Raw genomic sequence first — 13,674 nt, forward strand, 5'->3', positions numbered from 1 at the left:
TAGACAAGGTTTCTCTCTGTAGCCATGATGTCCTGGACTTGTTTTGTGGACCCCAGTGACATTGAACTCATACAGCAGCATGTTTGTGTCTCCTGGAGAGATGGGATTAGAGACATGTGCCAACATGCCTGGCTCAGTTTTTTTTGTTTTAATCTTATTTTTTTAAGACTGGGTTTCATTGTGTAGGCCTGTCTATCCTGGACTCTCTTTGCCAACCAGACAGACATTGAACTCACAGAGATTGGTCTGTGTCTGCCTCTCATGTGCCTGTATTAAAAGCTTGTGCAAGCACACCTGGCAGGACCTTAGACTTTTAAGAATTTGTTTAAGGGAGGGATTCATATATCCTAATCTTTTTTAAAAAGTTTCTGAGTGTGTGAATGAGGGGACCTCTGATTATTATTATCAGTGTGTGTGTCTGTGGGTGCATAGATGTTAAATCAGTCATTGCTGCCTTTCTCACAGTCCTTCTCAGAGCAGAGCTTTTATTCTCATGACTAAGAAATTTTATTTTATATTTTTAGAAAAAAATATCTCTCAGCCTTCCTGTTTGTGTGAGGGTGTGATATACCCTGGATCTGGATTCACAGATAGTGGTAGGTGTTAGGGATTGAACCTAGGTTCACCTCGAAGAGTAGACACTGCTTTATCCACTGTTCATTATGTAATTTTAAAAATATAGTACAATCACTGTCAAACAAAATGGTACAATTCATCAGATAGTGAAATTTTTGCAGTGCATAAAATTCAGAGACGCTCCTCCCACTGTCTGTAGGAATGCTGGGATGAAAGGCGTGTGCCGCCTCATCCATCTTTTTTTTTAATATTTGAAAGAGAATTAATATCTGTGTCTGACTCCCAATGACGTAATTAAAGGAGACCCAAGGACTCCTTCTCCAGCTACCAAGGCCTGGGCCTTTATTACTGTATGTAGTAGCAGCAGCAGCAGAAGCAGAAACAGCAGCTAAGTGTGTTAAATTCCGGGACAGGGGGCGGGGCGGTGACATCACAAAGCTTCTGACCAATCGTGATGCTAGAATCAGTATGGCGTGGCAGGGAGATTTACATACACCCCGACCAGGGGAAAGGCTCTGTGGGCTTTGAGGACGACCTTATGCCACAGCGGCCATCAGCATGGTGAAGAGACTTACTGGGCCTACTGCCGGGCTACTCGCCTAACCACCCGAGAGTTAAGCCCAGGAACGCCAACATGTGATGGTGGGTACAGCACGCGGGGTGTTCTGGGATTTGTAGGCGGTACCCTGGCAACGGTGTATGCGGGAGAAGGCATCGCGCGACCGGACGCCATTTTTGTAGTTCTCAGATACAATCCCAGAAGTCTTTGCTCCGAAGCCATGTTTGTAGTTCTCAGGCAGGTGGGTCTCTGCCGCGATGCATCTTGGGACTGTTGATACTTCACTGACCAGTGCGCGCTCCCAAGTGGGAAACCAATGACAATGGTTGGTCTGTGACTAGAAGCTTTGTATTTACGAACCTGTGTCCGAGGCCAGGGAGATTCTGGGAAGTGGAAAGGGGGTGGGGGAGGGGACTCAGAGCCTCCAAGCCCTGAAGTCTCTGCTCTCTGCAGGGCAGATTCGAAAACAAAGCCGGAAGGGGTGGGACTTCCGCAATAGGTGCGCCAGTACCTTTGCGGGTTTTTCCAGGTCAGCATCTTTATGCAAGCTCTTCGCCAGAACTCCACAATCAGGAGGTTGCGGGATTCCCAGTCCACCGCCCGCCTGCCTAGAGTCCTCGAGCGACTCGTGCGTGGGGCCGACCACAGGCAGGGGGATGGCGGGAAGAGAGAGGCACAAGCCTCTCCCACTCTACCTGCATGCATCCTGGGGAAATGGGTTTACCTCTGCCAGGGCTGAGGTTGTACACGACCTTGTAAAGGGTGTTCTGGCGCCCTCTGCTGTCTTGCAGGTGCCCGAGCAGGCAGGACACTGTAAATAACGCTTAGGGAGTTAGGGGCTGAGTAGGAAAATTGCTCTGTGCTTAGTGGTTAGGGTGCTGGGTACACCGTACATAAGAATCCTGCCACCTCTGCTGACCTGAAGGCATACACACATGGGCAAAGAGAAAAAGGAGGAGGTGGAGGAGGAAGGAAGGAAAGAAAGAAGAAAGATCGATCAGTCTGTGATTTTTTTTTCAAAAAAACTCCCACCTATTTGAAACTTGGGTAATATTTGGTGTTATTTTGCTGAACTTGAACCAGAATACATAGGAAAATGTTCACGTTCTCTATAGTTATATAAATAATTGATGTTTTTCCTCATGGCAAATAACATTTTCAACTAGAAGGAAGTTGTTGAACATGGCAAAGCAGCACATTGTATTTAGAGTCTGTATCAAATTAGAATGATTTGATGAACTTTAAGACGAAGCTTCACATATTCAAAGACAAGAACCATCCCTTGCTTAAAGCATTTTCTCAAGGCACCTAGACTTACCCAGTACCCAGGAGATTCTTACTTCCATAAATCCTGGATTGACAATTTTGATTGCTCGCATCCAGCTTTTCTTTGTAGAAATTGTAATCCATACCCAGAACATATTTCTATGAAGATTAATCTAGAAGAAATGGCTGTAATGATCAATTCTGAGCCCAGCCATTCTATATGGAATGTAGTGTATGCAGTGGCCTATACCGTCCATGAAATGCTTTTGAGGAAATAAAAAAATTGGATCTAAATAAGACAAAAACAAGGGTGGACTTCTACCATGGTTGGTAAGCCTCACCCATAAGCAAGAGAAGCACCAGGATCTTACATTATTGGTAAGTTATTTACTGTGGTCAAGGCAATAAAACATTTTCATCTTATAATTAAAAGTATAAGTTCAAATGGAAAAGGGAACTATTACAATGTATGCATGTATGAATATAATTATCTTACATGATTTTGAGACTGAAAGCACCAATTTCAAGACATTAAATTTGAATATATTTCAACAAATGTTTCTCCAATGTGAGATAAAATTCTGTAAGTTGTAAGTGTAATCATTGCAAAAATATAGCAAGTTCAGTAACAATTTTTTTTTATATTTCATGGAATATGTCCAACACCATAAGATATAAACAAGAGGATCATATCCAAAGTAGCCATTTCACCAAAATTACAATCTATATTTATGACACAAGACATAAGAAGATCCCTTTGTGGACAATAAATACTCTGTCCTAGAGTCAACAGTAACTGAAAAGTAATTTGCTTTCAAATTTTAATTTAGTATTTTGTATTATTTAGTATTAGTAAAGTAAGATGAAGTTGAAACCAAAACTGCTTCCATTATGAAATTTTGGAATACAGACAGTGCTCTTGAGCCTGGGACGTATTTCATTGTATTGGTGATAAATGTAATATGAGGATTTTAAACAAACAATATATAAACTTAGGACTCATTTACACTTAACAAGCCTTGGAGATCACCTCCAAATAGGGTATCATCAAGCATATTGTTGAGCAAGTCTCTTCAAGTTCTCTTCATTCAGTCAATGATAGGTAAATACAAGATGAACTCTGAATCTTTAGTGTACTGTGTAACTTAGTGTTATGGGAATAAGTAATATTTGACATAGATATTGACATAGTCTATAATCATGGCTTCTAGTCATAATATGTTTGGTAAGTTAATATGTCTCTTGTTCAGATAACTGTATACCTATACAGAAGTTCTTTAATAACATGAGTTATGAATTAGTTATCACAGTATTAGGTTTAGTTACTAATTTTCAGGAGTTGATTTTTTGTTATCAGGATAATACTGGTGTCTTACCAAAATATAGAAGTGTTTCTTCCTTTTCCCTTCTGTGGAATACTTTAAGGAATATTGCAGTGAGTTCTTTGAGAATTTTGTAGAATTCATGCTGAATCTAAACCTATGCTTGCTTTCTTTTATTTTTTTTCTTTTTATTTGAAAAATTTAAATTACTTTTTCTATTTTGGTTGTTATATGTCTGTTTAAATAATTTACTTCATCTTGATTTAATCTTGTTAGATTTTATACATGTAGAACTCTACCAATTTATATTTTACATTTGAATGTTTATTTGAAAGAAGAGTTAAAATATGAACCTATGATTCCTGTTTTCCTCAATGCATGCTATAGTGTCTGTTATATCGAAATTGATGCAGTTGACACGGAATTAATAGAGAGAAGACAGGTATTTCCAGAAGCAGGATTTTTCTCACAGTCAGAACACTGATGTGCTAGTCTTTTGAGGGAAGAAGTGGAGAATCTGTGCTGTAGTACTAGGGGCTGGGAATTTTAAGTGGCTTGATATGCTGGAGGACATATTGTGGGGTTTCAGTGTATAAATTTCTGGACTTAGTTCTGCCTCTGAAGTTTCATTCAGGAATTGTGAGTGCTGGCAGTTATTCTTGAGTGTGGGGTAGTTTTTAAGCAAGCATTTTCCAGCCTGATATTTTTTCTTTGTTATTGTTTCTAATACTATGCTCAAAAACTGTGTGTGTTTGTTTTTGTGTGTGTGTAATAACAATGAAAAAAGACACCACAATTTTGCAAATGAACAATGAGGAGTATATGAGAGTGTTTCAAAGGAGGAATGAGAAGGGTAATGATGAAATTACATTATGCTTGAAATAACATTGTAATTGATAAAATAAAAAATAATAAAAACAACAAATAAAATCACTGTAATTGATGTATTAAACTTTGAATGCAGCAAAAATTCTAATTGTTTTGTCTAAATGTTTTGTCTAACAATCTTTGCCACTTTGTTGTAGGATTGGGTCTCTTACTACTGAGGTTTTACTGAAAGATGTTTATAAATTCCCATTATTTTGTTCATTTTGGTGTTTCCTTAGTTTTTTTAAAATTGATTATTATTGGTTACTTTCATTCCTGTATTTAACTATAAGTACAATCACTTAGAATATTTAGTTTTCTTTTCTTTTTTTTAACTTTTATTAATTACACTTTATTCATTTTGTATCCCCCCATACACACCTCCCTCCTCCCCTCCCGGTCCCACCCTCCCCCCTTTCTGTATGCATACCCCTCCCCAAGTCCACTGATAGGGGAGGTCCTCCTCTCCTTCTTTCTGATCTTAGTCTTATATAAAGAAATGTTCATTCTTGAAAACATACATATAGTTAGCATTGTAAAAAATAAGCAGTTTGTATTTCAAAAAATATATATATATCACACATGAAGTAACAATGAAGAAAGAAGTCTTTGATTTGAAGGTGAGTATGTGTGGGGGGGTATGTGGGAAGGCCTGGAGGGAGAAAAAAAGGAAGGAAGAAATTTTGTGATGAAACCATAGACTCAAAATAATTGATAAATTTTAATATCCAGAAGGAAATACTGAGGGTGAAAAGACTGTGGCACATGAATTCAGGGTCAGAGACTGATATTTGTATCTTTCTGTATACCTAAACTTAGTTTGAGCATCTTGATGAGGAAGTCAAAAGTAGTTTTATTTAGGTGTTAATCCCCAGTCACCTTACTTGGAGCCTGGTGCTTTACCATTTGAGCCACTTAAGGCTTTTAGGTCTCCCTCCCACCAAAATTACTCTTTCCCTAATGTTGTTATTGCTTAACAACAGGTGGTCTTAATTAGACTGACAAAGTGCTTCAGGCTTGTTTACTCAGACACTTTCTTCAGGACACTATGGGCTCACTGGCCATCCTCTGTCCTCTCTCTGAGGTAGGCTCCCAGGGCTGGTAGAGGTTTAGGGTCCCATTGTCCTTCTGTGAATGATGAATGAGAAATGGAGAGGAAAGAAAGAGGTCTCAGGCATACACACTCACTGAAACATTTCAAACAAATTCCCACAAGCTTACATATGATAATGATGATGGTGTTGGTTTTAGCTAGCAGTTCCTCTGCATAAACTGCAGCAAATTTAGGCTGCCTTTGGGAGAAGATCTTCCCTGTTCACCAGTTATGGCTGGCTCCCACATACAATCACATAGACAAATGATCAGATATATAAACCTGTACATATTTATGCACATATTCCATGGATGATGCAAAAGAGGAGCACCTTACAGGCAGCAATTGACATACACTCATTTAACATGTACAAAAGCAGACATATTTCATGCAAACACATCAATACACATATTTATATATTTACAACTCATGGATGAAGCAACTTCCAGGGGGCTTCAGTCCTGCTTATGGCCTGGTCTTAGCTTTTTTTTTTTTATTTCTGAGACAAAGGAATAAATTCATAATCAAAAACGTAATTGATTACAGATAAAGAGGAATTAAAAAATGTAACAGGTTACATGTATTTTCATTAAAACTAAATATTTTGTATTTGTGTATCCATTATAGAATTTCATGGCGAGTTCAGAATGACAAAGGTTGACAGGGGTTAAAGGTTAACAGGGTCCAAGAGATTAGAAGAAGATATATGTCTGCTCAATTAGTACTGACCTGGCTACACATTATCCAGCTATCTCTTAGTTTGTAGTGAGTTCAGGGCCAAAATTTTATCTGTCTTCCATTCCAAGATACAAAGTGAATTTAGACTGACAGTATTTTATGCCATAAGCTGACAAGGCATAGGAATTACAGTGAAACAATTCATATATATTGACATCAAGTTTTGTATTTAATTTAGTCATTTCTTGGTTGCCCCATTATAATTTGCATTTTTAGAAGTGTAAACTTGCCTATATTTTTGCTGTATACAAGAATGAATGGAGCTATCCCTAGAGTGAGAGCTTATCTGAAGCCACAATTAGTCTCAAGCCCTTCTCTTAGTGAGGCTTATGGAGAACCACAGAAGTATTTATTGCAGCCATAAAACTGTAAAATTGTTTTAGAAGTTCTAAGCAAGTTAACTTCTACAATTGTTTGAATCAAATCAGAAATTATATAATCAGGAATTAATTCATCTGAATAGCAGCACATCTTCCTAAACCCTAGGAATTTTATTCAATAAAAATGGGTAAAAACCCAGAAAGTGAGTGTTCATGCCAAGCCTGAATTTTTTTAATTTAATTTAATTTTATTAATTACACTTTATTCACTTTATATCCCCCCATAAATCCCTCCCTCCTCCCCTCCCAGTCCTACCCTCCCTCCTCCTTCTTTACCCATGCCCCTCCCCAAGTCCACTGATAAGGGAGGTCCTCCTCTCCTTCCTTCTGACCTTAGTCTATCAGATCACATCAGGAGTGGCTGCATTGTCATCTTCTGTTTCCTGGTAAGGCTGGTTCCCTCCTCAGGGGGAGGTGATCAAAGAGCAGGCCAATCAGATTATGTCAGAGTCAGTCCCTCTTCCCATTACTATGGAACCTACTTGGACACTAAACTGCCCTGGGCTACATCTGTGCAGGGGTTCTAGGTTATCTCCATGCCTGGTACTTGGTTGGAGTATGAGTCTCTGGGGAGACCCCTGTGTTCAAATTTTCTGGTTCTGTTGCTCTCCTTGTGGGGTTCCTGTCCTCTCCAGGTCTTACTATTTCCCATTTCTTACATAAGATTCCATGCACTCTGCCCAACAGTTGGCCGTAAGTCTCAGTGTCTGCTTTGATAGTCTGCAGGGCAGAGCCTTTCAGAGGCCCTCTGTGGCAGGTTTCTAGGTTGTTTCCTGTTTTCTTCTTCTTCTGATGTCCATCCTGTTTGCCTTTTGGGATGGGGATTGAACATTTTAGTCAGGATCCTCTCTCTTGATTAGTTTCTTTTGATGTACAGATTCTAGTAGGTTTATCCTATGTTATATGTCTATATGAGTGAGTATATACCGTGTGTGTCTTTCTACTTCTGGGACAGCTCACTCAGGACGATCCTTTCCAAGTCCCACCATTTACCTGCAAATTTCATGGTTTCCTTGTTTTACATTGCACAGTAATACTCCATTGTGTGCATGTACCACAATTTCTGTATCCATTCTTCAGTTGAGGGGCATCTGGGCTATTTCCAGCTTCTTACTGTTACAAATAAAGCTGCTACAAACATGGTTGAGCAAATGTCCTTATTGTGTACTTGAGCCTCTTTTGGATATATGCCTAGTAGTGGTATGGCTGGATCTTGAGGAAGCACTATTCCTAGTTGTCTAAGAAATCGGCAGCTGGATTTCCAGAGTGGTTGTACAAGTTTACATTTCTACCAGCAGTGGAGAAGGGTTCCCCTTTCTCCACAACCTCTCCAGCATGTGTTGTCACTTTAGTTTTTCATCTTGGCCATTCTGTTGGGTGTAAGGTGAATTCTCAAGGTCATTTTGATTTGCATTTCCCTAATAGCTAATGACGTTGAACATTTCTTTAAGTGTTTCTCTGCCATTTGATATTCCTCTACAGAGAGTTCTCTGTTTAGCTCTGCTCCACATTTTTTAAATTGGATTACTTGGTTTGCTGCTTTTCAGCTTCTTTAGTTCTTTATATATACTGGATATTAGCCCTCTGTCAGATAAAGGATTGGTGAAGATCCTTTCCCAATGTGTCTCCTAACATGACCTTGCCTCTCCACTCAACTCCCACTTTTCCTTATAGTTGAACCAACTGCATTGATTGTTCCTGGTACTTGAGGATAGCATGGGAGGTTCTGATTGGGCTTTCAGTCATTTACAGGCTGTTACAATGGATAATAAAGTTAGATATGCCCCTCATAGTCTTGTCTCTGGTGTTTGATTCCCAGGATTCTGCGTGGGCCCTGTTGCCACTCATTCCAGTTCCCCATGGTTCCTGATTTCCATATTTATGTAAATACTGGCAATCAGGACTAGTTATTTGCAAGACCAGCAAAACCTCTTCTCTGCTGAGCCAACTCTCATGCCCCATGGTGCCTATTTTTGATCACCATTTACATTGCTGATGCTTTCATCTGTTATTTGTAACTGTTTAAATATAGATTTCATTTTAGGAAGATCATATCAATGCTATAATTTAAAGTGAGGCACTTCAAGTTTCTAGATGATATGTACATAATTAGAGGGAATGAATAGCTTGTGTAGAAAATTGAGTAAAGAGCTGTCAGTTCTTTGATTTGATTGATTAATTTTCATTTGTTTGATTCATTTTGGTAGAGTATTCTGTGCCCCTGACTATTCTGGAACTCATTGCATAGACCAGGCTACCATCCAACTCTATGAGATATACCTGCCTCTGCCTCCTGAGCGTTGTTGGAATTAAAGGCATGACAAAATACACCCAGCTTACCCATTGTTTTTATACTTAGGAACTGTTCATACAATTTCTCTGAGGTGGGCTAATCACAGTTGATCTGTTTAATTGTCTCCCCTTCTTTATGTCTATTAATTAGCGTTTCTCTTACAAGGCTACATCATGGTTTTGAATTTTTTAATTTATTTTTATTAATTACAGTTTATTCATTTTGTATCCCCCTTGTAGTTCCCTCCCACCTCCCCTCCTAACCCCACCCTCCCTCCATCTCTCCCAGCAGTGCCCCTTCCCCAGTCCACTGATAAGGGATGTCCACCTCCCCTTCCCTCTGATTCTAGTCTATAAGGACTAGTCAGGAGTGGCTGCAGTGTATTCCCCTGTGGCTTGGTATGGCTAGGTGTGGGGAACACACCTGCAAGGTAAGCACTCAGGAGGCAGAGGCAGGAGGATCACATTTCCAAAACTTTTTAAAGATTTTTTTTACTATTTATACATTTGCCTGCACACTTGATCTCTGTATAGATGCTTGTGAGCAACCATGTGGTTGCTTGGAATTGAACTCATGGCCTTTGGAAGAATATCGAGTAGTGCTCTTAACCTCTGAGCCACCTCTCCAGCATCATCCAAAAACATTAAGAAGGAATTTAAGGTATTAATTTGTTCATGATGCTTTTTTTCTTTCCTACTTTCTTTCTTCTGATTTATTAGTTTATCTATCTATCTATCTATCTATCTATCTGTCTGTCTGTCTGTCTGTCTGTCTGTCTGTCTGTCTATCTATTTATTTACTTATTTTACAGTGTTCTGCCTGCATGTACCACTGCAAGCCATAAGAGGGCATGAGATCTCACTATAGATGGTTGTGAGCCACCATGTGGTTGCTGGGAATTGAAGTCAGGACCTTTACAAGAGCAGCCAATGCTCTTAACATCTGAGCTACCTCTCTAGCCCTGGTCTCACTTTTCTTTACTTCATGTTACTTAAATTTTCTAAAACATAAATGATGTGTTACGAACATATGTAGAAGGAGGCATTTTTTTTCAAGGAAGAAAATGAAAAGATGATTAACAGATGTCTTAATGATTCTTTAATATGGTCACACAGAAGTTTGAATACTGTCGAGTATATCTCAACAGTTTATATCACCATGTGGTGAATCAAATTTATCATTGTGTTTTCAGGATGGTGTTTCTTACTCATGACCACTAGGAGGCTGTATGCTGCCTTAGCTGAGCTAATTGGATGGATGAGTAAATTGTGCCTTTTCATCAGGAGGTGGGGAGGCCAACCTTGAACTTGTGATCCTCCTGTCTCAGCCTTCTGAATGCTGGGGTTCAAAGCTTGGGCCACTAAAGTAAGAATACTGAAGCAGATGGTATATTTATCTGTTTGTGATGATTATCACCTTTTAAGATTTCCAAACTTGATATGTTTAATATGTCTCACACATTTAATAAGATATTAAAATGTATCACTCTGCCATGTCAGGCAACCCCTAACCAACTGAAATTCCAATTCCAGGGAATCCACTATCCTCTTCTATCCTCCAGGGACACACACACACACATGAACAAATGTGTCTTTTAAAAAGTAAATGTGTAATCGGCATCACAACCAGAAAAGCACATTTTGAAGAGATGTAGCTGAGAAGCACCGTGATAATGTGACCTTAATGTGCAGAATATTTCCTCAAGTGTTTCATACCATTCTTCTTCAGTAGAAGGTGTTCACATGTTCTCTATACAAAATAAAAATAGAACCCTGTGTCTCCCCCTAGCCCTTGCCCCATGGGTCTTCTGTAGTTTCTCCTGCCATCTTTGACTTCTTTTGTTTTCAACCCATTAAGAATTTCTTATAATGGAGATTTAAATATTGAAATAAAATCAAGATTTAAATCTTTCTTCCATCTGCCATTTTTTCTATTAACTCTACTGTGTGCCTTCCTTGTGAAAGGAACCCTGCAAACTGCCTGCAGGCATGGCTCTGATGTTTGGTTTAATATTAATATTAATATTAATAATATTTTGAATTTTTTGGACAAGGTTTCTCTGTGTATCCCTGGCTGTCTTGGACTTGCTCTGTACGCCAGGCTGGCCTCAAACTCAGAAACATCTTCTTGCCTCTGCCTCTCCAGTGCTGGGATTAAAGTTCTGTGCCCCCATGCTTGGCAGCATGCTCTTATAGCCTGGTTAAAGTCATACTATGTAACTTAGAACATGTCTAGACATGTGAGTGTGATGAGCTGGCAGGGGATGCAAGCCCTTGTTTTTGGAGACAGGGTTTCTCTGTGTGGTCTTTCATGTCCTGGACTTGCTTTACAAACCTGGATGTCCTGGAACTGACACCTGCCTCTGCTTGCCCCACTGATGGTCACAGGTGTGTGACACCACACCTGGCTTCTTGTTATAATCATTAAAAATGATTTATAATCTCTGTGTATGTGTCTGCCTTTTTGAGACCAGCCCTGTTTTGACTAGGAGAGTTGGCACTCTGTAACAGAAAGGAGTCAAGTCTGCCTACCCTAAGCACAAGGTACTCTACTCTCAACTGCTGAGTCAGTGAGGGTGTGGGCCCTATAGCTTGTAATAAAAAGATCCGCATGTGTTCTGCAATGGATTCAACTCCTGGTGGTCTTTTGTGGTCTCATGAACTGAGCACATCTGAGGTAGTCACACGAAGTATTTCTAATATAAGAACAGCCATAAATTCTCTCAGTTATACCTTACAAAAGTGGGTTATGGCAGAGCATAGAAAACTCAGCTATGGGCCTCCAGTGCCATCAGGTAAAATTCTTAACACCGGGTCTGGTAGAAGTTTGTGTTACAGTTAGCACAACCGTACAGGTATTCCTCAGTCCTAGTAGAGTAGGTCCACCAAAGAGGCTGGCAAAGAATGGCCAATAAGGGCTAAAGATGGCCCAATACAAATAGTTATTAGGCTCTGGATATACCAACATCATCACATCACTGCAGATGAAGCAGCAGCAGCACCATCTAATCAAGATATGTCTTAGAATTCTGGGACCATCAACAAAGGGTCAAGGCTTAGTAATCTACACAATGACTGGAACCCACAGTAGTGATAACAAAGACCGACAGAGCTGTGCCAAAGCGATAACCAGAGGACCCTAAAAGGTGGGGCAGATCATTTGTTTGGGGAAGTGGCTTTATCTCATGGACACACACTTTCCTATTTCATGAAGAGGAAATTGTTTAGGCTCCAGTTTTCCAGAAATCATTAAAATGATTTACATGTCTATTGTAATTAATAAAACAGCAAAGAAAGAACATGTGGGATACATGTGGGTGCAGAGATACAGATGTCCATTCACAAAGAAATACCATAAAAGCATGAAACCAGAAGCCATAATGTACACAAAGGAACAGTATATAAATATATGTGTGTGTGTGTGTGTATGTAGGCAGAAGTGTGTATATATATATATATATATATATATATATATATATATATGATTATATGTGTGTGTGTGTGTGTTTATATACATATAAAGCATTGACAAACCACAAGTATACCCTTGAGCTTTTCTGTTGCCATCTGTTGCTATTCATGGGACCTAGGATTTTAGTCTGGTTTGTTGCCCCAATGAGACTCTCTTGGAGAAAACTAAGTGTTTCATTTATTATTATTAGTAGTAGTAGTATTTAAAGAGATAAAGAGTGTTCTTTTAGGAGTGAAACTTTATTTATGATTCGTGGTGTAGTTCTTAGTTCTTTTTATTATAGAAGATTTGTTTATTATTTGTACAGTATTCTGTCTGCATGCCAGAGGAAGTCGCCAAGTCTTACTATAGATGATTATGAGCTGCCACGTGGATGCTGGGAATCGAACTCCAAACCTTTGAAAGAACAGCTGGTGCTCTTAAGCTTTGTGCCATCACTCCAGCTCCCTTAATTTTTATTTTTATTTATTCATTTTACATCCCTGTCGTAGACCCCTTCCTCCTCTCTTCCCAGGCCTACCCTCCCTGTTTCCCCTATCACCCCTCACCTGGCTCCTCAGAGAATGGGATCCGCCAACCCCAAGTCCACCCATGTCAGCATATCAAGTCACATCAGGACTGAGAGCATCCTCTTCCCCTGTGGCCTGGTGAGGTAGCCCTGAAAGGGGAAAGTGATAGTGATAGAAAAGATAGCTTGTGGGTCAGGGTGCATTCTTATGTGTGTTGGTCCTGAAGTGTTTACAAGGCATTGTTACCCTCCTGTCCTTCATCCCCTCTGGCACTTACACTCTAGACACAAGAGTACCTTGAGCCCTTAGGGGTGAGAGTTTGCTGGAGACATCTCATTTAGGGTGGGATGGTTCAAGGCCTCTCTCTCTCTGCAGGTCGACTGGACATGGGCCTCTTTATTTGTTCCCATCTGCTGCAGTAGGAAGTTCCCAATGATGTCCAAAGAAGGCACAGATCTGTGACTATGGCTGTTCTCCTTTAGAGTAACTGTAGCATTTAGATTTCTCTTATATTCCTGGCATGTGTAGACTCAGGCTCCTGGGTACCCAAGCAGTATTGGATCGAGGTTCCTTCTCATGACGTGGGCCTCCTGAAACCCA

General features: G+C 39.8%; 1 protein-coding gene across 1 annotated transcript in view; it reads left to right on the forward strand.

Moving 5' to 3' along the window:
- The window catches only part of LOC132650654 (zinc finger protein 658B-like), a gene marked incomplete at both ends in the record, with an annotated part of 116,205 nt that overhangs the window by 52,140 nt on the left and 50,391 nt on the right, over positions 1 to 13,674 (forward strand). The window contains one exon of the mRNA XM_060376004.1: positions 6,780 to 6,789. Within this exon, the coding sequence (XP_060231987.1) occupies positions 6,780 to 6,789 (10 nt within the window). The remainder of the gene's footprint in view (positions 1 to 6,779; positions 6,790 to 13,674) is intronic.

This window comes from Meriones unguiculatus, assembly GCF_030254825.1.
Source record: "Meriones unguiculatus strain TT.TT164.6M chromosome 13 unlocalized genomic scaffold, Bangor_MerUng_6.1 Chr13_unordered_Scaffold_28, whole genome shotgun sequence".
In the NCBI taxonomy this organism is placed as follows: domain Eukaryota; kingdom Metazoa; phylum Chordata; class Mammalia; order Rodentia; family Muridae; genus Meriones; species Meriones unguiculatus.